This window comes from Sinocyclocheilus rhinocerous, unplaced genomic scaffold (genome assembly GCF_001515625.1).
Source record: "Sinocyclocheilus rhinocerous isolate Xijiao unplaced genomic scaffold, SAMN03320098_v1.1 scaffold45, whole genome shotgun sequence".
NCBI lineage: Eukaryota > Metazoa > Chordata > Actinopteri > Cypriniformes > Cyprinidae > Sinocyclocheilus > Sinocyclocheilus rhinocerous.
The window spans coordinates 238252-265516 of NW_015632734.1; the positions used below are offsets into that span (position 1 = coordinate 238252).

The 27265-nt window shown below is 36.6% G+C and overlaps 1 protein-coding gene across 1 annotated transcript in view; it reads left to right on the top strand.

The window, feature by feature from the left end:
* The window catches only part of LOC107742962 (myosin-IIIb-like), a 149793-nt gene that overhangs the window by 80692 nt on the left and 41836 nt on the right, over positions 1–27265 (top strand). The window contains exons 23-28 of the mRNA XM_016556051.1: positions 11805–11884; positions 15181–15290; positions 17878–17989; positions 18959–19121; positions 20435–20515; positions 25089–25143. Coding sequence (XP_016411537.1) covers positions 11805–11884; positions 15181–15290; positions 17878–17989; positions 18959–19121; positions 20435–20515; positions 25089–25143 — 601 coding nt within the window. The remainder of the gene's footprint in view (positions 1–11804; positions 11885–15180; positions 15291–17877; positions 17990–18958; positions 19122–20434; positions 20516–25088; positions 25144–27265) is intronic.

Here is a 27265-nt window from a genome sequence, read left to right on the forward strand (position 1 = left end):
TAAACACCCCCCCCCCCTTCACAAAAAAATAAATTTAATGAAATAAAAAAATAAAATAAAACTGTATATGATGCATATTTTTGGTCTTGTCCACGTTATCGTTAAGAAAACCTAATTCTAAGATAAAAGATGATTTTACGATGATCAGTGAATTAGGTGTACCATCAATCTCTAAGCAAAGAAGAATTTAATATCTAGCCTAAGGGTGTGCGATGTTGACAAAAAAATGATATCTCTAAATTTTCTGGGATTTTATCGATAACGATCGATAATCAGACGATATTTTGCTGATGTGTTGCGCTGCAGGACTGCCCATGGACAGCTGACTCTGTGTGGTGGTCAGTTCACAGCAGTGACAGAAATTAATCTTTTCCAACAAGTTTTTGAAATGATTTTTACTCTTTATGGGCATTTTTACCTTTGTAAAGCAATTTCTTTTTCTAGAAGTGTGTCTTACATTTAATCAATAAAGTCAATTGCAATAATACGGCATTTGGGGCTGTTACCAAACAAATAAAGTCATTATCAACTAAATGCATGCAATGCAGAGGAAACAGAAGCTGCATCTGAAGAGGCATTTAGATGCATATACACACTGTTTAATGCAAGGCATGAATGCTTTAACCTGCAGTTACAAATGCATAAATAATGTTTTGATATTTTAATCTTAAAACGTTGAATACTGATATTTGAGAAATGATTTTAAAAAATCTAAAAAGGTACTTTAAAATGTGAAATTAAAACCGCAAGTAGGTGGCAGCAAGTCACTGTTAATAAGTGAGTCATTGTGATTGAAGCGAATCATTTAAACAGTTGATTCATTCAGGAATGAAACACTGTCATATGTTTTTCAGAGACGCAAAACAGTGCTGTGGCTTTGTTTGGAACCATTTTTGTTGGCGAAATAGAGCAAAAAATAGGCAATATGGTGTCTAAAACATAAGTCTCTTAATAACAACTTCTTTATTTAACTGTTGTATAAAATCAATATCACATTTGTGATTTTTGTGAAAAAAATGGGACTCTTCGTGTGATATTGATCAACTATATGAAATTATATAAATATATACATTTTCTGCCTCCATATCTTGAATTTTGGGAGCATTCTAAATGCATTTTATGATACTGAATCATACAGTGAAAGAGCACACTCTAAATGAGCATTCAGTCTAACGTTAGCTAGTGTTTAAGCACTCATAACTCCTCTTATAATAAATGAAGCTGTCCATGCACGGTATGATAAAGTTTCAGCGAGTTTCAGTCTGAACAAAACTCTGTGGTTTCAGAGATGACTAGTTTAAATGCCTCTGATTGGCTACTGCATTCCTAAGCTCAACAGAATCGTGTGTGATTGATTATAATGAGCAACGCTGTAAAAACGCATAAAAATAAAATACGATGTAACATAAGCAGGTCTAAATTTAATACAGCAATCGAAACTTCATTTTAAGTATAAAAGTTTTATTGAAAAACCAGGGGACCCCCAAGTGTATTTTTTTAGGTGTTATGGGGGGTCCCTTAATGCTTACGGGAGGTCCAGGACCACCCCCCCCTCAATTCGAACACTGATTCATCATTTATTTATAGCACTGTGTTTTAGTTCAGACTATTTCCACATTAATTCAGATATTTTAAAAACATCTCTACATTTTGGCCTTTCGTCCACACTGAGATGGCATTTTTGTCCTGTGAAAACTGAGCTTTTTGAAGTGTATACATTTGAAAACACTATTTTCACATTGTAGTGTTGATTGTGATAACGAAGGTAGGCTATCAAAAAACAATGACGCATGTTCAGTCAGGTGACGCATATTGGCCCATACATTGATGATCCAAAAAATTATGACCAGTCACAGGTGAAGCAAATATTGTTGATCTTCTCCTAACAAGGCCACATTTTAAAGGGGTCAGAGACTGCATTTATTTATTATTTTATAATCTTCTCTGAGGTTCACTTATAATGTTAGTGTGATTTTACATAAAAAAAACAACAGCAATTTAGAAGTAATAGGCTATTTTCTATCTTGTTTTTGAGTCTCTCTACAGAGCGGTCTGTTTTTATAGGCGGGGCACATTCAAGACTTGCAAGTGAACGCCCACTGCTATGATTGGCTAACAGTTTCGCTTATTAAAAAAATGGATGGATGCTGCTGTGATATACTCTGAAAACAACATGGGCCATTTGGGTTAAAAACTTATAATAGCCTACTTAGTATATATCAAACGGTCTGGAACAGACAATGCAATAGTGGTAAAAACACGTTTATGGCGAGTTTACACTGCACGATTTTAGCCCCGATTTTCACTTGCTGACAGGTTTTGCGAAATCACCGACAAATGCCCGAAATCGACAAATCTGTGCTTGTTCACGCGAGTGACAATCATGCAGTGTGAATTATCAAACACGCGATTTGAGACCGACGCCCGTGAAATATTTGACATGCTATATATCTGGACCTGTCGGTGATTCAAAATCCTGCTGTGTGAAATGAGTTCTGACTGAAAAATAAATCGGCAATGACCTACAGCCAATGAGAGAGCAAGATACAGGGCAGTGGGAAGTTCAGGGAGGAGTTATAGACCACAATATCAGCAGTCTCGCGTGAGAACTCTGATCTCATGTGTGAACTTGCGTTATTTCCTTATCACTTCTCACGTGAGTTTGCGGACCAGGCAGAGTTGTCGGCAATTCTTTCTATTATAAATTCATGCAGTGTGCAATGTGAACACAGCAGCAACTGAATAGTCGTGCAGTGTGAAAACAACGGTGATCCGACGACTTTGAAAATCGTGCAGTGTGAACTCGGCATTATGTGTTGCGACATTAGTGTTGGTTCAGACTCAGCACTGCATCATCTTTTACTTACAGTCTCTCTAAAAAAGCATGCATCATACCGTCTTGTTTAAAAATGAATCTGTAGTAAAGTAAAGCAAACAAACAAATAGTGTTTCACTGACGTGATCAGGTGATGACGCAAACGGTGCAACGTGACCATAGACAACAGAACCCATCATAATAACAAAACTCCCACTTCCGAGTACCCATGGGGAAAAAATGAGATAGTCTCAGTTCATTTTAAGCAATAATCCTGTAATCCTGTGTTTGTGTCTCTCTAGTAATTCCTCTCCTACTACAAGTACATATCAGTGGACACGGCTAAAGAGGCAGAGCTGTAGAAGCAGGCGTTGATCTTCTCCTGCAGAGATGGCCTTTAACTGCACTATTACGTCATAAAGTGGCACATTCCAAAACAAGTCATTTTCTGAACTTGGTTTCAATAAAAGCCGTTTTTAAACTAACAAGAAAGTTTTGAGTTCAAAAAAAGATCAAGAGATCAAGAAAAGATCAAAAGATCAAGGAAAATTGGATTTCTCAGTTCATGACCCCTTTAAGGTCTGGGTAGATTAGATGGTAAGCAAACAATCAGTGTGATGGATGTCAGAGAAACTGGTAGAAATAAAGATCTGAGTGACTTTGACAAGGCCTAAATTGCTATGTGAAGGTGTCAGAATGTGTCTGAAATGGTAAGGCAGTCTGAGGAGGAACAAACGACAAACCAAAGACAGGGTGTTGGGCACCTAAGGCTCATCAATGCATGAAGGCAACAAAGGCTATACTGCCTGGTCCGAACCAACATAAGGTCTACTGTGGCACAGGTAATGATGGTTATGGGAGGAATGTGTCACAACATACAATGCATCACACTCCTCTGTATATGGGTCCAATGAGAGTGCCTTTCACCATCGAAAGCACCTACAATAGGCACCTACATAGCATTGGAACTGGACCTCAGAGCAGTGGAAGAATGTGGCCTGGTCTGATGAATCCCGTTTTCTTTTACATCACGTGGATGGCCATGTATGAGTGCACCATTTACCTGGGAAAGTGATGGCACTGGGATGCATGGGACAATGACAAGAGGGAATGTGATGCTCTGGGCAATGTTCAGCTGGGAAATGTAAATTAGTTTTTTTATTTTCAGTACTCACTTTGTTGTATTGACTGTATTCAGTGTAGAAGATCCTACTGTAGGTCAGTCATCCTATTCAGTGTTGTACTCTCACAAGTATTACAATCTTTCAAATGGGAGAACCACTTTTTAACTTCAGCTTGACCTCGGGGCAGCGCTGTGTTAGGTCGACAAAATCCTTTGCTGCTTTTCCGACTGTGATATTAGTTCTTAGTCACACTAAACCGGCCCAGCAGACCATCTCCTGATTAAAGCGACCCACATACAAGAAGCCATAACCCTTTACAGTGGACAGAACTAACGTGACTCAAACGGACAGCTCAAACCGCCTCTGGTCAAGCGCTGAACGGAGAGAGGAGATGGGGGCAGGGTATCTCGGACTGGAACGATCACATTTGCCTGCTTTCCGAGCTGAGCTTCGAGAATATTTCATATTTATTTAAAAGAGCAGAGAGCGTCTAAATGAGAGATGAAGTATAAGGACAGGCCAGGAGATACGAAGGCGCTTTCCTCAGCAGAAGTCAGCTCGTGTAGACTGCTGTCTGACAACTTTGATTGTCCCCTGTGCCGACAGCTCGTTCCTGGGCTTCACACGCATACCCTGGGATGAAAGGTGTCATACTGAAGCAGGGATTGCTTTATAATCCAGGGCACATTGACTGTTCTGGTCAATAGAAAGGCAACACAAGTGGCAGCTTGGGCCGCTGTTCTCTGGGAGAATCTTGCTGGGCTTAATTTTCAAAGTGAATGCACAGGGCTTTCTTTCTCTTTTTTCCCCGTCTCCCATTCGGCAGCTTGTGTCAGAAGCACATGTGAGGAGAGATGCAGGGTGTCATCCTTTTTCACAGGCCTGTGACTTAACAGACAGATTGACCTGATGGGAAGAGTGCGCACGCACACACACACGCACACACACACACACACACACACACACACAATCTCCTTTCATTGTGTCCTGACCTCTCTCTTGGATTCTGCGTTCTTTCGGTAGAAATGTACTGCTGTTTAGAAATGCTTTTTTTGGTTTTTTTCACATTTTAAATGAAGTAATTGTAAAAAAAAATCACAAAACTTGGCTCCCCCAAAGCTAATATTAGAAGTAGTTTATAAATATACATAAAACATTATTTTTCTAAATGTATTCGAGTCATTTACGGTATAAAAGTCCATTAATTGAGTGAACGCAACAGTGGTAAACAAAATAACGCATACAGTAGGTCATTCTCTGGAAATGCTGCATTCTTACTCCATTTGTGACCATAGCTGCATTCTCGTCAGACTTTCATTTCAGAAATTTTGTGTGTGAGCCTTGTGCGTGAATGTAGCCAGAATGCTAAAAAATCCAATCGATTACCAGAATCAATGCCTGAACATGTCTTTGTGAACAAAGGCAAAGCTAATACCGTGAAGGTGTGTATGTGTCATAGTGATGACGATGTCGTTGTCATGTGACTATTTGACTGGAGGATTCAGCACAGCCCCTTGAGGTCTCTGTATCCTCTCAAGTCTCTGTATCTCTAAGCCACAGACAGTATTGTAGTCCTCAGAATCTAAAGTCCATCGCTACATGCTCTATCCTTACCTACTTTTCTCTCATTTTTGCTCTCATTATGTGAACATGCCAGAAAGAAGTGATAAAAAAATGTGTCGTATGAGCACAGAATGATATGCCATTCCAACACTCTTTGCACACCCTTGTAATACAGATCTGCACTTTTTGAACGTGCACTTGTAGTGTACTTCAAATCTTAAAAGTGCATTTAAAAAAAACTACTTACAGATAATGTCATATTAATTAAATAGAACACGTGTAATAAAGAAACATAAAAAAGCCTAAAACATTTTGGTAGCACTTTATTTTACAGTCCTGTTTCGCATATACATGCTATGTACTCATTATAGTAATTACAATAACTAGGGACAAACCCTAAACCTACTTCCAAACCTAACCTGAACCCATGTAGTTACCTTATGCTACACAGTACTTTCTGAGGTATAGGTACAAAATGCAACCAACATTTGTAATGTGATGAGTTTGCATTAAACATGAAAGAGAAAGGTCCTGGGTTATTAATTTTTCATTCAGAATGTGTGATTTATTACAAGGCACACAAACTGCGTGATTCTGCTAGACTTTCCTCAATTATCTATTCAAATTAAATGAATAGAAAACTTACTGTGACAGGCTAGAAATAATGTTGTGCTTCAGGGTTAAGCTTATAGAATTAATTGGAGTTGGGGGTTGTAGTATAGAAATCAACCATTGAAAACCTCATATTTGTCGAACACTCAATACTGGGGGGTTTGCAGATTCACAATTCAATATGGACGTAACTGGTATGTGGGAGTCAAAACATCAAGAAGTCATTATGTGCATAAATACATGCATACAGAGGCACTGCTCAACTCTGTGTGTGTCTGCAAGTGTGTGTGTGAGACAGAGATGCTGTATGTGTGTGTCAGTGTGCGTAGGTGCGTTATAAGCTGACTTCAGGGTAGAGCCCCTTCATCAGAGCATGATGTCTGTGTGAAAAGCGTGAAAATGCACTTATGCATTGCATGCTTGTTCCACTTGCACTAATTCATTTTGACAAATGTCCTTTAATAATCTGCACTCAGAGATGAGAGAGAGAGAGGATGGGAGAGTCTCAGACAGGAGCAGAAAGAGAACGAGAGCTGTAAGGGGAAAAAATGACAGGCAGAGAGAAACAGAAGTTCTTGTACAGTAATTTGTGTTTAGCAGGTTGTCATGTGACCTGAGTGCAAACACAATATTGCTGCAATTAGACCAGCAGTACCCAAGACTCAACTATATCTGCAATGATTTCAGTAACAGTATCTCTTTAAGCCACCCTCCATCTGTAAAATAACTATTATTTTACCATTTAGTCAGAGATGTGTGAACAACAGTTTTGACATTATTTCACACTATTTAGAGTAGCACACGTGTCTCAGAAGCCAAAAAATGTTGTCAAATTGGACAATGAAACTAACACACTTCTCTTCATCACGGAGGAAAAACGTCTACTTTCTAAATGCATGTTATTACTCATCTTATGGTAAAGTGGCAGACTTTCCTCTGGTGATGTATGCAAGACTTATCCAGTCATTTAGTCTGCTTTCTTTAATCTACAGCAAGCTCTCATTTAGATGCCTCCATCCTATCAACAGCCAATAGATAGAACCAAGTCCTGCCCTACATATTTTTCTTAATCAATAATCTGTTTTACTTAGGTGTACATCACAATGTGGAAGAAAAAAATCTGTCGCTACTTCCATTACATCGCTTCCATAATATGCAAATGAATGGGTGACCAAAAGTTGACACGTCAAAAACCACGCAAAGCAAACGTAAGAGAGTAACCCATATATCCCAAGCTGATGAGAAAAATACTAATATTTGAAACTTTGGATAAACCACCAAACCAGTATAAACCATCGCTTCCAGCCATACGTGCATTAATAAAAGTGTTGTAAAGCGCTGCGTCAGCATGTTGTGTTGTCGTTTGTCAATTTTATTAGTTATTTAATATTGTCAAGATGCACTTTTCAACATTTCACTTTAAAAAACAGCACTTATTACAGAAATAGTACTTAATTGCAAACTGTAATGTAATGTTTTTGGACACTGGCATGTTATTTACAATTAAATAAAAAAATTATTATGATGTACATTTTTGTTGGAACTCGGGTCGATCGCGTCAAAAAGCACACGCTTTACCATCTACACCATTTAATCCGTTTAATAACCGTAACCGTTTAATAAGTGTCTTTTTTCAGTGTTGACTATCCGAATCACACGTTGGTGGGCGGAGTTAGTGCAAATAGCCTCTGCCAACAAGGCAGGCTATTTGCACTTATTGTAAATAGACACTCCGTATATTTTAACATCCAAATAAATCGATTCAGCTTCTTTATGCCATCACAAGCTGCTTTTGATGTAACTTACAATTAATTTAAGCAAATATATGCTTCATCACATTTATACCAATCAATGTCAGCTTATGGTGTTCATAAAAATTATTTTATTTTAACTGAACAGGAAAAATAATCTAGCCGGAATAGCTGTGCATCATTAAATAAAAAGAAAAATAGCATGAGTTTATTGCAGTGTAGACAGATTTTTGGATGCTGGTTTAAGAGCAGTGGAAACTGGTTTGGCCATTTTGTAAATGCACAGGATGAGATTGAGCACCGGCTCCAGATCCAGCACCCGTCAGTGGAAAAGAGCTACACATGGCCCATCTAGCAGTGCTGCGTCAGGGTTTAGACTACAGCAGAGACAACATTTACCAGCAGCAGCCTACACGTGTAATCCCATTGGCAGGAGCGTGGGATTCCTGAGCTATAGTTAGATCTGAAACAACTCAATTAATCCCTGACAAATAGAGCAATTAAACGTGATCTGCTCTGAACGCTGGGAACCACGCATGTTCGTTCACACGAGACGGTCATTACGAAACCGGCGTGGCGATGGGAAGAAGAACGATAATTGTTTTCGTGACTTATTGTTTGTTTGTTTGAGTCTGTGACCCATTCTAATCTGTCATCTGGTGTATTACTGGGGCGCAGACTACAAGAACAACAGATGTTTCATCTCCCTAGATTCCTTCAGACTTCCACACACACACACACAGACACACACACACACACACACACTGAAGTGCTGCAGCTACAGTTGCGCTCTGCTTAGCATGTCTGCGGTGGGTATTTTTCTAAAGGTGTGTGGCACATCTGCGCTGCCATTGTTTATTCATGCGCCGGAGCCTTTGAAACGTGCTAAAATGCTTCCCACTCATTATAAAACTCCTGCCACCCGTGGATTAGCACTTTGATGTCACCAATCCGGCTTCAAAGGCTCCTTCAGTACCATTAATCAGAGTTTAGTCTCTGAAGACCCAGCCAGGGAAAACATTTGGACATCTTGTGCAGAAACTTTTGAAAAGCTCAGACGGTGCTGCATATGCAACAGTGGGGTTTTATATCACAAAGACGTGTGTGTGTGTGTGTGTGTGTGTGTGTGTGTGTTTAAGGAAGCGAGAGAAGAGGAAGCAGAAAGAGAGAGTGTATTAACGACAGAGAGAAAGAGAGATGAGAGACAGTGACGGCTCACTCTGATCCTGAACGCTCTCAGCACTGGATATTAGACAGTGCATAGGTCACAAGGTCACAACACGGGCTTCATTGAGGCTGTCTGTTAAAGGGTTTTTGTCTTAAATAAGAGTTCTACTCTAATTCCCCATATTACATCACAAAACACTGTGATGTAGTTCAGTTAGAGGGTAAATGAAGGTCATTGTCTGCTATGTGGTGCACTCTACTAGCCCAGAAAAGTAGAGACTCTTGTGTTGGTTTTGCCAGTTAAAACACTGTGATGTAGTTCAGTTAGAGGGTAAATTAAGGTCATTGTCTGCTATGTGGTTGCACTCTACTAGCCCAGAAAAGTAGAGACTCTTGTGTTGGTTTTGCCAGTTTCAAGGGCTATAGTTGTATTACAATGAGCCATTATAATAAAGAAAGTTTAAGTTTGTCACTTGTCAATTTTATTAATGTTATTTAATATTGTCAAGATTAACTTTAACATTTCACTTTAAAAAACAGTACTTATTACAGAAATAATATGTAAGTGCAATCTGAATGTAATGTTTTGGACACTGGCATGTTATTTATAATTATATAAAATTATTTTATTTTATTAATCGCAATTAGCTGAACATTAGAGTGCTGTTTGACTCTTTTAAGTAGGACTTAAGTATATCTTTATATGTAACTTCATAATTACTTCTGTTGTCTCTGAAATATATTAAAAGTGTACTGCCAAATGTACTGCATTTATATGCATTCATAGTAAGCTAAAATATAATTTAATGTTATTAATATATTTGAAATTACACATTTGTAATGATGGTGCAATTTGGTAAACATGTATTAACTTTAAATGTAATATCATATAAAACAGACTAGTTTTGTCACGGTACCAAAATTTCAGTATTCGGTACCAATACCAGTGAAAATCCACAGTTCTCGGTACCAAAGCAAAACACAAAAACATGCTAATTGAACAACATTATTTTTTATTAATAACGTTAAACAAAAATTAAATGTACAAAACCAATGCCATTCTTTATACTTATTTAAAATTGTTTCAAGTTTTTCCACAAGTAATAAAAGTATGAAAAAAGTTCACCCCAAATTTTTTGTCATATTTCTGCTGCCACTGAAAAACATCTGTAAACTGTTGTCTGTTTTAGGGTTTGCTGGTGTGTTTCATGATCTTCCTGCATCTGCAGCTGTAAAAGGAAAATATAATATACTTAAGTAAAGCAATGGGCTGAGTCTGACCAAATGGTAAAAGGAATAATATACTTCAGTAAAGCAATGGACTGAGTCTGACCAAATGCAACATTAGATCATTGACACCAGCTAAAGTATAACTTTTCAGTAAATAACAAACCTCAGCTTTTATAATAAATTTAGATAAGATGATTACATATATTAAGTGTATATCAAATAGATGGCAACTGTAGTATTAAAAACAATAAGATTCCATTTGTTAGATAACATGACCTAACAATAAACAATAGTTATATAGCAATTCTTCTTCTTAGGGTTAAGTTCAAAATGTACTATTACATAAATCACAAGTTCAATCTGTTAAAATTATTCAATGCACAATGAACAAACATGAATGTTCAAGTGTTTGTATTAAATAACATTCACACATTCATTGTAAAAATATATTGTTCACTCACTAGTTACTAGATCTAACACATGTTAGATAACATGAAGTCATTCTGAAGTCTATACAGGAGATACAATTTGACTGTACTTTTATTTAATCCAAACTGTGTTCATATTTAATTGAACTAACTGTTACCTATACGCTAACGGCGATGCTTATTTCAATTCGACATTCAAATTCAAATATGGAATAATATTCATAACAGAAGCTCTAAATATTAAAAATGTAATTGAAACTTACCTGCTTGAACTCTTTCATTTGATCGGGGTGTCGGTCTTTAAGGTGTTTTGTTAGTTTGATGCGTTTCCTCCTCTTGAGGTCGCCACGTTTCAGTGCTTTTATGAAGAGGATAGCTTTGGGATAGCTCATCAAGAACCGGGTTGATACCACCGGTACTTAAGAAAACCTGGTACCGTAACGTTTTCAGTTTTTTAGTACCGACTTGGTACCGAAATACCGGGTCTTTTGACAACACTATAACACACTACAGTTAAAAATACTTCTTTAAAGCCTGAAAAAAAGATTCTTAAAACATAATGATTTAAAAAAAGTATTTTAAAGTAAAATAAAGTTTTAAAGTTTAATTTGACATTATATATATATATATATATACACACACACACACATATAGGGCACTTTAAAAGTATACTTAAGTGTGTTAAGACACAGTCATGAAAGTATGCTTTAAGTGCACTTATGGCCTTTTATTTCATCAATATTATATTATCTGCAAGGGAATTTATTTTAAATAGTATTTGAAGTACACTACAAGTGCCATCAAAAAAAAAAAAAGAAATTCAACATGTTGCATTGATTTTGAAAGCAATAAGAGTTTGATAACTGGCTATATATGTGGTATTTTTGCAGACACTGTTCCTAAGTGTAGAGCAATCTGGCATCAAGGATCACGATTGTAGTTTTTGTATTTATAGTCTAGACTAGTCTTTTGGCTGATCTCCTCCAGGGTTCAAACATGCATTCTTTGGGTTGCAAGCTCAGAGCGCTACATCACTATGTTGTTTTATTCATTTGTGCCTCAGAGAGGGAAGATTGATGTGTCACTGATCTGTGTTTCTTCTTTCGCTGAGCAGGTAACCTGGCCACATCCAGGGCAAGAGTGACAGCAGCATCCAGATCTCTGCCTCCACAGCTCAGCAGCGGGAGAAATAAGGTCCGTGCTGTCTTCTTTACAGTCAGACAGTCATCACAAAAATATCTTATTCATTTTTATGTTCGTTTCAGATGAAAATGATCACGGATTATCACATGATTCAGTTTCTTTTCTGATTTTTGAACAGTTTTATCTGTTCAGTAAAGGTGCAGATTTGATGTAAACTCAAAGCTTATTCATTTAGCTTAGATATTAGCTTTTTATATAATTTTCTCTGTGTTAAAGAGTCAGGTGTTACTTCATCAGCCACATGAAAAATACTTTTGCATCAGCTACAAATGCTGACTAAATATATTACAACCGGTGAAGCTCATGGTGTTATTATTCTGCCAGTGTTTTTACTCCAGAACCTCTGAACTCCTGTTTGCATGCTTTTCATTGTAAAATGAAACTTTTTATCTATTATCTGACTGTCTGAACTATCATCTCTCCTCTCAGTCTCCTAAATACCTGCTAAAGGTAAGAATCTCTTCATATCTGTCTTCATATTCATTAGCCTCATATTTTCTAATGCAACTCTCACTACTTTATTTTCTCTTTCTGGTTTGATTTAGTCTGTGAGCTAATGGAACAAAACCTAGAATATCCTTTATATATATATATATTTATTTTTTTTAAATAATCCTTAGACTACGAATCAATTTCATTTGAGAAGCAGCTTTAAAATAGCCACATCCTATGTATTTTATTCTATTTAAAGTCCACTTATAATGCTAATTATGTTTGTTTTGGGTTTTTTTTGCACCAAAACAGTCATAATTTAGTTTTTAGTGTCTATTTTCCACCCTCTCTCTGATCCTAACAATCCCAAGAAGAATTTTGTATATCTTTTTGTTCGTGTCTTTTAATGTACAGGTATATCTAAAAAATTACAAAATGTACTTTTAGTAGATATAGGCATTTAAAATTTACAGCATATCTTTTATAGGTTTTATAAAATATTGATTGTTCTTACTTGCAATACAACTTTTTTGTCCATTCAAATCTCTAAATTGAGATTGTGCCTCCCCTAATTCCACCTGCCACTGACTAGCAATAGAAATGTTGTACTGTACATATACAATAAAAAATATATATTTTTCAAAGTATTAAATAAAGCGATGTTTTACTGAAAAAAATAACATCCTTGAAACAATTTTCACTTATAAATTTCTAGCAAATTTCACAAATAATTACAAGGAAATGGCAAGTAACATATTGAATAAACATGCAAATTTAAATGAAAAAAGTATCCAATAATCTGTTTGATTTGCAACTTCTGAAAAAGGAATGTTTTATGTTTAATTTAATGTGTTACTTTCCGTTTCACTGTAAATATTTTTGAAAAGTGTTTCAAAAGTGTAGGAATTAGATTGTTTCCACTATAAAGCCCTTTAGTAATAGCAGAGCCCCAGGTGAGGTTTACATTTCTTTAGGTCTAGCACAGACCGAGGACTTCATAAAGCTGGGTTTGCTGTGGTAATGTATCCTGACTACAGTGCTGAGTTGCTGTTCTTATGAAGGAAAACCCTGGATAATTATTTCTCCCTTGTCCTCTGTTCTGTGTGTAAGATTAAAACCTCTGCTGTATCAGAGAAATAGAATTAGACACCGGAGCACAGAACCCAGTTCATTGGTTGCAGTTAATATTGCAGGTACTTTTAAACTGCTTCAGTCACAGATGAGACGCTTTACAGAGTTCTGCTTGTAAGTAGAAGTGGGACAGATGTCTTATTAAAACACTGGGTTAGTTCGATTGTCTCTCCGCCAGGGTGCATGTCCAACCCTTCAGTTTCTCATAAAGATCACACACATCTGCCTCTGCACACGCAGATGAAGTAGAATATGAAGACACTCTTTGCTGGTATAGACCTGCTCTAAATTATGTATCACCTTGATAAATTCATGAGGTCTGTTGTAGCGATGGCTGTTATACACATCATATCTTGTCCTTGTTAAGAACAGCTGGAAGCCTGAAGTTCATTATGAAAACACGTCCCTGCAGTATTCAACCCATCGTGCTTGGATCATGATGTTGATATGAATTGATCATTGTCTTTAATGGGATTATATAGTAGTAGATTTAAACAAAAACACTTTACAATAAGGTTCACTTTGTTAACATTAGTTAACTACATTAGTCAACATGAACTAACAATAACAAAAAATATTGTTACACCTTATTTTAAGGTGTTCTTGTTACAATGTAACTATACATTTAAGTACTGAGTAATATTAATTAACTACATGTACTTACTATAATGTTAGGATTTGGCTTAGGGTTACTTGCATGCAATTATGCATAATTTATTGTTAGTATATGCGACAAAATAAAGTGTTACCAAAAATACTTCTAAAGCATTTCTTAATCTTAGTTAAATATAAGTTATAAATTATATCTGCTTTTATTATTTACTGGACCTGGGATAACATGAACTGACAATAAACAGTTGTTTACTAGCATTAACTAAAAGATGAAAAAATCTGTAACAGTATTGCTTATTGTTAGTTTACGTTAGTTGATGCATTAACTAATTTGAACTTATGGGACTTTATTGGAAAGTGTTATTTAATATGCTGTGAAGTCAAGTCACATTTATTTGTATAGCGCTTTATACAATAAAGATTTTTTTCTAAGCAGCTTTACAAAAATAAACAGGAAAATAACTGTATTGCAAAATGCATCGCTAAACGTCACGCACACACACTCCCACTGTCTACAAACAAATATGCTTATAGATGTCTGTAATAATAGCCTCACAAGCTATGATTTTACTAGTGTGATAATTGATAAAACTGTGAAACCAACTCAATCTCATTAGAAAACATAACTGTTTTATAAAGTGGTATTTTTGAATGAATTTGTATGATGCAGTTTGTATGTACAGATACATGCTGTTTTTAGAGAAAAAAAAATAGATACAAATAAAAAAGTTCCACCCAATACATTAGCCACCAAATCTTAAAGTAGTTATGATTACAAATTGCCATTAGAGTGTGTTAGAGAGACTTTTTTTTAAATGTAAGTCTTATGTTTAACTTGACTAATACTGTTCCTGTAGTCTATAGTACTTGTTTTGTCATTAAAAAAATCTCTCTTTAGTGTTTAATGTTTTTTTTTTTTTTTTGATAATCTAGTTGAGGAAATTGTGTGTGATTGTGTTAACATACATGAACTTGAAGGTTATATGTTCATTTAGTCTAAAACAGAATAGTAGCGTTCATTGTATGTGTGTGTACATATGTGTGTATTGGTGATGTGTGTATTTTCTGCATGTGCACTAAGCTACAGTAAGTGTGTTTATGTGTGTGTTTAGGTGGACACCATGGAAATGATGCGTCACCCAGAGGAAACCACTAACATGAGGAGACAGACAGTGGCGTCTTATTTCAGGGTGAGTCCTCAGCTCCTCACATCATCAGTTTTGTAGGCAACACTTTAGTATAGGGACCATTTCTCACTATTAACTAGTTGCTTATTAGCATGCCGAGTTAAGGGATCTAGAATATGCTCACACAAAATAAAGCATTAATATGTGCTTTATAAGTACTAATAAACAGCCAATATGCTAGTAATATGCATGCTAATAAGCAACTAGTTAATAGTGAGAATTGGTCTCTAAAATAAAGTTTTACCATTCAATTAATGGTGTTTGTTGATTGCTATTGCTCATATTTATGGTTAAGAATCTAAACCCTCAAAGGGTTAGTTCACCCAAAAATGTCATTCCAAACCAATAAGAACCAATTAATCTTTGGAACACAAATGAAGATCATTTTAATATTCTCTGATTTGGTTCTCGTGTGTCATGAAAGCATGGTTTACCATATTTGATGAGCTATGTGTACAGGATGTGCATTGATTAATGTTAGTATGTGAATAAAAGCATAAATGAAATCTGTTCATCATATAAAGTGAAGACTTGGATTAAACCGCTTGATTAATTTGGAGTAGTTTTTATGAACTATTTCAAGCTTGACATTTTTGGTTGGTTTAAAGGATACACAGTGATGAGAGATTATTAAAATATTTCCCTTTGTGTTTCAAAGAGGAACATTAGTCTTATGAGTTTGGATTAGACATATGGACTTATATTGAAGGAGAGACTCAAGCTATATTTAGATCATAGTATTATAGACTTGAGATTCTGTCAATAAGAAACCATCAAGCACCCACCCATAACGCCAAAGAATTATATCAGCATTATTATCAGGAAACATATAAATGTAGATTTAGGTTCTTTATTGACTGGAATTCCTGCTCCATTTTAAGAGGTTATGTTATGAAAGGTGGTCATAATTATTAAGTTATCCTGCAAAGAAGAAGAAAAAAAAAAAAAACATTCGGACTCCAAGTCCAGACTTCATCAGTTATGCAGTCAAATGACATTATTCCGGGCGTTCCTGTTGGACCACAGGAATGTTATTAGATTTAATTAGCCGAAGCTCTTGGGCTTCATGAAAAGAAGGAAAAAAGACAGACAGACAGACAGTTAGAGAGATCAAAGCTCTATGAGCGCATATTGAATAGACCCACCTCCTCTAGTGCTCACTAAAGCTCCTGGGAAACTTCACGTTGCAGGTTTATTATCTATATATTTTGACAGCTCTGAACGAAGACCATAATCTCATCAATAATAGGTCATTAAGCCTCTGAGAATACAAGTGATGCTAAATTAGACTCTGGTTGAGTAATTAGTGCTGAAGTGGTACTTTGAAGGGGCGGAGTGAATCCGCTGAAAGTTTCTCAGCGCGTGGAAATTCATGGCCCAAATTTACTTTTCCGAGGCTTTTGGGAATCGCACTTCATTTTCCATAAACTTTTCTCTTTCTTGCGCTTTCTTTCAAGCCATCCATCTCTTTCTCTCGTGGGCCGTGAGACGGTGGACATGTAGGTCATCTCTTTTACATAAACATCCCAGACAATTTCTCTGCGCTCAGAGGGGCCGCTCAAACGCAAGAGCCTCGCCGGCTTTTTTTCCCGTCATCCTTTTGATCACAGAAGTGTCCTGATTATCCGTATTTTCCCCAGACGTCCCCAACCAGTTGGCATAAAAAAAAAAGAAGTACTCTGTGACCGTTCTGTTTGCGTTTCCTGCTACGTCTGGAGCTGTTCCTGATCCGCACTGACACCAGCTCCGTAAATCCAGTTTCTGTATAGATTCAAACGGATCTTTTTGGAAAACCTTGTGAAGGAGAGCTCTTTGTATTTTCAACCCGAGACATAACAGCCATCAGGAGCATAATTATGAAAGACCACGGTTCAAGTGGAATCAAAGGCAGTATTCTTTCTTAAACACAAAGGCTGATATCTTCCTCTTCAGAGTGAGTAAATACACCCAGGATCAACCGCAAGCTTCAGATGTTTCTATGAGACTCATTTATGAGATTCAGGCCAGTGTATTTATAGGCAGGCATATTCAGAAGTATAACTGATGGCCCCCAGACAATAACAACAAGGCAACAATGGCCCCATGTCTAGTGATTTATCAGAGAATCAGGTGCCGCTTTACCTTTCTGTTCTGACCGTCAGAGGTTTTTGCAGCAGGAAGATGTTATCATTGGAATATCTAGAGCGATCTGGACCGTAGTCTTTTATCTTGTTCTATGCAAAACAGTCTTAAAGGTGAAGTGTGTCATTTTTGCTGTACTAGTGGCACCAGACGGAACTGCAAAAATAAGGACTGGCTATGTTTAGTATGTAGTACTACATTTAGTGAATGGTGTCAAGTTGAAGAAAAAAAAAGGTTATTGTGCTGCAGGAGTGATTTTTATTTATTTTTTTGACGTTGAAGACATGCAACGGTGGCGTAGTTCGTTTAGTTTTTTACTTCTGTCAATTGTATTTTAAGCATCAAAACATTTTCTCCATACAACTTTGTTTGATACAGTATGATCAGTCAAGTTAATGAACGTTTGAGCTTATAAAGAAACCTAAGTGTGCTTAGCATTGTCCATTTATAAATAATTTTGAGTGGTGTAATGCGAGTCTGGTCATTTTGATTTTCTTGCAGGTACTACTATCTGGCCTTTCGTGCCCATCACATGCCAGAGGGCAGTAGAGAGAACGCCATCGTTATACTGCAGAGAGCCAAACTGGACAACTGGGTCCTGGGAAAGACCAAGGTACAGTTATCATCATCCCGTTGAAATATTTTGTTCATTTTCTGTTCATCATTTTCTCTCTCTCTCCATTAGTGTTCTTCAATTTAGTGTGTTGTTTTGCAAAACAACAAAAAGTACCAAACATACTATTATACTATCAATAAATGTTACCCTGTACTGCAAAAAAATAATTATATAAACGCGGTACATAAACATAAGATGCGTCCCAGTTTGCATAGTTATGCACTATTTTATGCTGTTTTGTCGTATAAATAGTGCGAGTAGTGTGTTCACACTGAAAATTCCAAAAAGAAAAAGTGCCCAACCAAATGATGCACTTAAAGGGATAGTTCACCCAAAAATGAAAATTCTGTCATTAATTACTCACCCTCATATCGTTCCAAACCTGTAAGACCTTCATTCATCTTCAGAACACAAATTAAGATATTTTTGATGAAATCCAAGAGCTTTCTGACCCTCCATTGAGAGCAATGCAACTGAAAGGCTTTCATTTTTGTGCTCATAACAGCTGTTAGAATGTCTACTAGAAAATGCATAGAGCAGGAAGAGCTCTGGACATTGACCAAACTAACTAAACAAGCTCTACACATATCTGACTTTGTGCCTCAGAGACGGTTAAGTGGGATGTCTACTATAGATATATGTAATTTATTATTAATTTACCTTTAATAGCACAGAAAAGCTTTCTCCTTTAGTGCATTTCTGTCAGACCAATGCTTGCAGAAAAAGTATTTATGCGCCAAGGTCATGGTTTCTTTCCACACATTTTTTCACAATCGTTCACTCTCACTTCTGTCTGTCTGAGAAGTCAAGGTAGTTATCTGTGAATCTAATTGACCAGATGGTTGGCACCTGCAACCATCTTGATGATTTTGTGTCCCCGACAGACACATGAAGGTGGTGTTTTTATTGTATGAGGTATGAGCATGCTTCCCTGCATCTGCATAGATGTGTGTTTGTGTCTTGCAGGTGTTTCTGAAGTACTATCACGTGGAGCAGCTCAATCTGATGTTGCGGGAGGTGATCGCGCGGGTGGTGTTGATGCAGGCCTACACCAAAGGCTGGCTGGGAGCTCGGCGGTACCGAAAAGAGAGAGAGAAACGCAACAACGGAGCGATTATCATACAGTCAGGTTCTTGCAACCCAGACTCATTACCAAATGACTGTGATACAGTAATAGATGCATGTGCAGGGCTCATGTTCAGGCTAGTTTAAGAGGATCAATGCATTTTACATTTGTTGATCATGTGTGATGATTTATTTCTGCAACCAAAATAATGTTATATATCTGTCTAATATAAAAGAGGACAAAATATGGTTAGAATGGATGGAAAATTCTAAACAAAAATGGGCTGCACTATACTGTATGTCATTTTACAGCAAACTAGTGTTTATAATTTAACAACTCGCTTTATATAGACTGTTGTTCAGAATTTTGGGGTTGGTAAAACTTTTTATGTTTTTGCTCACAAAAGCTGCATTTATTTTGGTAAAAAAAAATAAAAATCAAATAACTGTTTTCTATTGTAATACATTTTCAAATGTGATTTATTCCTGTGATGCAAAGCTGAATTTTCAGCATCATTACTCCAGTCTTCAGTGTCACATGATCCTTCAGAAATCATTCTAATATGCTGATGCTCAAGAAAATTCTAATGTTGAAATCAGTTGTGCTGCTTAATATTTTTATGGAAACAGGGTTCTTTCATCATTAGAAAGTTTAAAAGAAATACAGAGTTCTGGCATGAAACTCTAGATGGCGCAGTCCGATAGGTCTAACTCAATCTGACCTAATGACATCATTATCACATGGCACAGCTGATTGGTTCTCTCCTGTATCGGTAGCCAATGAGCTCGCTGCTCAACATTCAAATATATGACTAGTGCTTGCCGTAGCAGCTGCAGCTTGCTTCAGAAACCCTCCACCTTCCCCAGCTCCACCTGTATAGATCTGCTATGAGGTGATTCATGTATGCTATATGGGGGTTATTTCATGTATGTTATATTTGCAGCAGCAATATTTCTTACATGCTCACAGCAGCATGTTGTGGATGTATTGGCAGAAGCAAGTCTCTGTATTTGCTCTGCCGCAGCGGCAGCAGCAGCGTAGCAGATCTGTTCCGCCAAGACCAAATACATTAACATTATCATGTACATTACCATGCCAATCCCTCCGAGAGCTGTCATGACAGAACATCATTTATTTGAAATATAAATATTTTTAATATTGTCACTCTTGATTAGTCTAATGCTGAATAAAAGTATTAATTTCTTTTAAATTAGAATTTTACTGACCCCAAAAATAAACATAGTTTATATTTGTGACTGTGACTGTGATCTCCGTTTGTATTACACTGCTGTGATGAATACTAGAAATTGTTTGCTACTATAAACTAGTATTTTGTGTTTTAATCCCCTCATGTCTCTCTTTGTGTCTCTGTGTAGCCTGGAGGGGTTACGTGGCCCGTCAGAATCTGAAGCAGATAAAGAGAGAGCGTGAGCAGGCTGCTGTACGGATCCAGTCAGGTACACATCTCTGAACGCTCTGTGAAACTCAAATAAAACTAATGTCACAATACTGTGGAAACATTCCCTGGAGAAATTCTACTCTTTACTTTCATTTTCTTAATTTTTTTCTCTCTGTGTCTCTCAATTTCAGTGTAGTGTGATTTATTGGCATGACAAACAACACTCATTTGTAATGTTATTGCATCTGAACTGCAAACAAGGGAAAAGTGCAAAATAAAGTATAATAGAAATTATGAAAATCAAACAAGAACAACACTGCAAAATAAAAAGAAATAATTGTTTCTGACTCAAAAGACACTGAATATTTAAATATTTATATTATTAATATTTAATATTATACAAAAACGATTCATAACCCATTAGACACCATTCAAATGTTTGGGTCTGTAAGATTTTTATTTATTTATTAATTTTTTTAAGAAATTAATGTTTATTTAGCAAGAATGCATTTAATTGATCAAAAGTGACAGTGAACATTCATAATGTTACAAAATATTTCAAATATTTGTCAAATAAATTCTATTATTTTGAACTTTCTATTAATAAACCGAAAAATAAATAAATAAATGTATCGCAGTTTCCATAAAAAATATTAAACAGTCCAACTGTTTTCAGAAATGTTTCTTGTGAAGACTGGAGTAATGATGCTGAAAATTCAGCTTTGCCATTACATGAATAAATTACATTTTAAAATATGTATTCAAACAGAAGTCTACAGTTATTTTAACTGTAATTTTAATTAATTAAATTATTAATTAAATATTAATGAATTCATATTTAATTAAATTGCTGTCTTTATTGTAGTTTTGATCAAATAAATGCAGCCTTGGTGAGTATAAAAGATTATTTCGGAAACATTAAAAAAATCATACTGCCCCCAAACTTTTGAATGTTAGTGTAATTAAACATAAACCAAATATATTAATCAAGTTGACTGGACCATTTGGAAAAATAAGAAAGAAAAAGCTCTTTCTTTCTGTCTTTCCAAACCTCTCCAAACTTGCATTTTTTAATTTTTCTTCCAATCATAAACTCCAGCCTTCTCACAAAGTAACTTTTTTGATCTCAACAAACAATCCCATGAACCAGTGCTGCTAAATTAATAATGTGTGAAGCCAGCGTCTCTTTTGCAAGTTTGGGTCGCAGCATTTGGTCCCCATGTTTCAGTAGAATGCTGCATTTTGAGCTTCTCTCTTTGCTTTCATCTGTTTCCCAGTGCAGGAGCGGAGAGAGAGAGAGAGAGCGATAGAGAGAGGGCTGGGGGCTCCCTGCCACTTCCCCTCTCACATTCCCGGCCCATTACAGACTCTCACATACCAGAAACAAGATGGCTTTTTATACTGTCACCCTTTTCATCTGAAATGTAAATGAATTCTTACTCGGTGTGGCCTGACGGAGATCAAAGCGGGTGTATTAACCTTCTGAGGGTGTGAGGAGGGAGGGGCGGAGGCAGGGGTCCAGGGGGAGGAAGGAGAGGGAGGAGTGGTGCTATTGTTCTCCTCTCCTCTTCTGGAGTACTTCAATTCCCCTTTTTGGCAGACGTCTCTCTCTGGCTCTGTGCTCGCAGTGTGTGCGCTGGTGCAGGTGGCGCAGTGTTTGGCCACATGTTCAGAGCCGTGTAGAGGTGTGTGCATCCACTTTGAGGTGGGCCGCATTAGCATTTCTAAAACAAACACTCGTCTTTCAAACGGTTGAGATCCATAGGCTGAGAATATGCTGAGCACAGTATGCAAATTAAACAGCGGCTTTCAGTAGGGAAAATGTTTTCTATATCCATATAAGATATCTATAGGAAATTACTGGTGAGCATTGTGTTTTGAGGTTTATCTTGCACAAGCAAAACTACAGTAAATGGCAACTATATGAAAGATTTTATAAGACCTGTATTTATTATGTTTTATGATGGTAGTCAAAACATCATTGACTCACTTCATGTCATTCCAGACCTGTATGCATTTTAAACCTGTATTCAGAAAAAAATGAAGATATTTTGAAGAAGTGAAAGTGAAAAAGTGAAAGTGAAGTGAGATGTGGCCAAGTATGGAATTAGTGCTCTGCATTTAACCCATCCTTAGTGCACACACACAGCAGTGAACACACACACACCCGGAGCAGTGGGCAGCCATTTTTGCTGCGGCGCCCGGGGAGCAGTTGGGGGTTCGGTGCCTTGCTCAAGGGCACCTCAGTCATGGTACTGAAGGTGGGAGAGCGCTGTACATTCACTCCCCCCACCTACAATCCCTGCCGGTACGAGACTCAAACCCGCAACCTTTGGGTTACGAGTCCGACTCTCTAACCATTAGGCCACGACTTCCCCCAGAATGTCACTAACCAAACAGTTTCAGGTTTCTTTTTTTTTTTTTATAATGTGGACGTCAATGGAACCATGACATTTTTCAGAATATCTTGTTTTTTGTTCCATAGAAGAAAGAAACTCATACAAGTTTGGAAAGGCATGAGAGGAATAATTGATGACAGAATTCATTTTGAATTAATTGAATTCATTTTTGGGTGAATCTCTCTAAGGCATTATAACGCATCCATTGCCTCATAAAAACACCTTATAATTTGTTTTATTGTCTAATGATTAATCGTAACAATAGTTATAATACTTACGTATTAGTAGTTATAATTTTTAGGAGTGTGGTAATTTTATAACACATTATAAACACCATGTTATATCCACTGAAGTTATAATGGATTATAGTTCTTATAGTTATAATGTATTATAAGTCACTTAAATTGTCATTGTCAGTATCTCCCTACATCTTATGAGTGGTTTGGAGTGGTTGTTCATATTTGAGTATGAACAACTACTTCACTGTGAGCTACTTTAAGCTCACTGGTAACACATTTAAATCTGAATCAATGCAATATGGTTTTGTTGAATTGTGCAAATGTGTCATATAAGCACATTCATGATAACTTATGGCTACTAAAAAAACCACAGATAAAGACGACTTACAAATATAATTACCACATTGTAAAGCCTTTTGGATTTTTTCAAGAAGACTTTGCATTTCTCACTTTACAGTAAACGTAAGATGTAGTAAGATACTGTGCAGATTTTAAATAAACAGTGTCAATATGACTGAGACTTGTAGCTAGGGGAACTATAATCCATTATAAATTGTGTAGTGAATATGACATGGTGTCTGTTCATCATGTGTTATAAACCATCATACTCTTGAAAGTTTAACCACAAATAGTTAAGCATTATAATGTCTTATAACTGTTGTTACAATTGTTCATGTCCAACATAAGGTTTTTATACTTGCGATATAATTATGGTAATAATGGAAAGTGTTCAAGCGGTGTTCCATAATTTGCATCCTGTGTTGTATTTCCCAAAAGTATTGTTAGCCTACTATATATGCAAGTTTTGTCATTGCAAGTTTTGTTTCCAAAAAACCTAAATCTAACAAACATTCTCAAACACCATCATAAAGTTGTTTGTAGATTGTTGTTAGTATGATATGGGCACAGTAAGCAAGCCAGCATGCAGCGCATTCTGTATAAGTATGTCAACAATCAGCAGTGTTCTTGAGGAGGTGCGTAAATGTGTAAGGGAGTCCTGGAGTGTGACATGAGGAAACTCAAGATAAATCAAACACTAATAAAACGAAACGACAGGGAACAAAAAATAGCGAGGTACTCCTCAGGTGACGTGTTCAATAGAGCAGCATCTCAGAGAAATTATGTCGTGGAGAAAGCTGCTGACGACATTTAATTACAGTATATGGGAGTAAAGTGTACACCAATTAAATACTGCGTGTTAATGTGGTTAAAAAATGAACAATTTTCTGTTGTGTAAATGAACTGTACAGGAAACAGTCATGACTAGCAAGTTAGTTTCTACTATGATGCATACCGTGGTTAAGCAGCAAGTTACGTTGTGTACAAGAAACACACTCCTGGATGAATATATATCTGAACATAACACATGGCAAACTATCCACTTCCACACTGTTTCCAGTGGTTTGTGTGTTTGAGTTCACACCCTGATCTGCTCTGATTAAAGCTAAAGTTTTGTAAGTTTTAATTGGACGTCTCATTGAAAGTGGATTAAATGACTGATTTAGCATTTTAGAGCAGCGCTGCTGCTTTCATGTGTTCTGGGGTTTACACTCATTTGTATGAGTGATAAAGTATTAATTACTCACTCAGAGCTCATTGTGTTTTTATCCTAAACATTCACTTAGTGTGTCTGATCAAAGGAAACGGTTTATCCGAATCTATGTATACAAGTAGGAAACTTTTACATTACATTCAATACAACGAAAAAGAAAAATTTGCTATTAGTCATATTAATTTGTGGGATTCTTTTATTTAATGGAGTTTGCAAACATCACCATTATCATTGCTCAAACTTAGTGTTCCTGATTTGGACAAACCCACTCTCTGTGTTAATCTTTAGAGCACCTTTTGTGCTACAGATTCCTCAATTGGTGTGCTGTTACATTTCTAAGCAGTCATATTTATAATTCTCTCTCCTTGTAGATGATAAAGCTAGTAAATTGTGATTTGTGTTATTTTATTCATTGTATGATCGTGTGAATATGTGTTACAGCATACAGAGGCTACAGAGTCAGGAAAGACTACAGACAGAGTCGACAGTGGACTGGGTGAGTGAGGGTGTGTTCATTGTGTTTGTTTCCTTTGTATGTTATCACAGTGTATTTTGCATGATTGTGTGTTTAGGTGTCTGTTTGTTCTATACACTAGGTCCCCTATGGCCTGTCCCAGTGATGTTGTGTTATGGTGTGTGCAAGTATTGTATTCACCTTCCTTAAGTCACAACTCTTGAGTGACTATCCACTCGCATACACATGCACTCTGTGAATAAACACCAGTAGATGATCGTCTTTAACCTTTGACAGCAGGTTCTGTTTCTGACAGATTATGTTGCAGTGCTGAATGCAAGTCAGTGTACAACAAAATGCTGATCAACTCAACTATAACTATCAGCTCGTTATAAAAAAAAAATGCAAGAAAGGTTGACAATACAAAATGATTTAATTTGACCAAAAAAAAAAATATATATATATATATATTAGTTTTGTTTTGGTTGGTTTTGTTTTGTTTGTCTTCTCTTGTCTTGGTTTGGTTTGTTCAGAAATGACACAAACTGCACTCAATCATGCACTGCCCTCCACAGCTCAAGGTGTAAAAGGATGTGCACTAGACACTTTTTGAAACATATTTTTAAATGTCTGCCTGTTTAAAAGAATATGAATCCTAATTTACATTCCTAATTAATTAAAACGAGCTCTCTGAGCTATGGTTACGTTTAGTGATTTATAGTACAGATTTATATTATTTTTTAGACCTATGCAGCAGAGAGATTGCTGACAATCATATCATAACTCGTTTTAATAGATTTCATAAAATCCAAAGTTTTCATCCGAGAGTCTGAGAGTGTTTTGGGTGAGTGTATATGTTTATGTGTGTATGTGTGTATCCTCCAGCTAGTTGGCTTATCAGAGGGGATTCTCAATGCTTGTTTATATCAGAAGTCTCAGTGGTGAAACTTCAAACCTCACACTTTGCTATTCTGTTTCATCAGGGCTGGAAAGAAGCATTATAGATTTATTTTGACATCAACTGGACCAATTATCCCTTGTAAAGTTCATAAACTTACCTACATGCTCATTAGCTGACAGGAGCAGGTGTGTGTGTGTGTGTGTGTGTGTGTGCCTTTAAATCATACATGTTCATCAGAGTTACTGCATTAAACAGTTATGTCAGGGTTGGTGACTGTGACAAACTGGATGATGATGCCATTGATATTGACATTAATATTTTGTGTTGCTCAGGAGACTTATGGCCTGACACAAATATTTGCTGTGACGCTGCATTCAGAATCATTTGTAGAGGTTTGATTGTGCTTGATGGAAGTCCAGCTAGAAGAGCATTGCAGTAGTCCAGCCTAGAAATGACAAGGGCCTGGACAAGAAGTTGTGCAGCATGCTCCGTTAGGAAGGGCCTGAATTGTCTGGTGTTGTGCAATGCAAACCTGCAAGATCGAGCAGTTTTTGCAATGTGGTCTTTGAAAGTTAGCTGGTCATCAAAGATTACACCAAGATTTCTGACCGAAGTTGATGGGGTAATTGTAGAAGAACCTAACTGGACGGCGAAATCGTGCTGTAGAGATGGAGTGGCAGGGAAGACAAGAAGCTCAGTCTTTGCCAGATTGAGCTGTAGGTGATGTTTTTTCATCCATGCCGAGATGTCCTCCAGCAGTGTTGGGCAGTAACGCATTACTTAGTAACGCGTTACTGTAATTTGATTACTTTTTTAGTAACGGAGTAATTTAACGTGTTATAATTTTCAAAATAGTAATTAGAGTATAGTTACAAGCCGAGGTCTCTATACGTTACTGTTGTAGCGAATCAGCTCATGGGGAAATATGAATAATTAATCATAACTAGTTATAATTAATTATAAACATTTAGATCCGCTGTAGATATTTACTTGACCTCTCAGGGTCAACTGTCTGTCAATTCTAAGAACGTTAATTTCCTGGTTAAGGGAAATAACTTTCTTACTGTACAACTCTACACAGAGCCTGTAGCATAAATCTGCAGTTATGAGCAAACAATGACCAACGTCAAGTGTGATACAAGTAAGACTTTATTAACTACATAAACACTTAAACTAGTCTAACATACTACATAAACAATTAAACTGGTCTAACATACACATAAACACACACACACACACGCATACAGTTGGTATAGGAAAAGG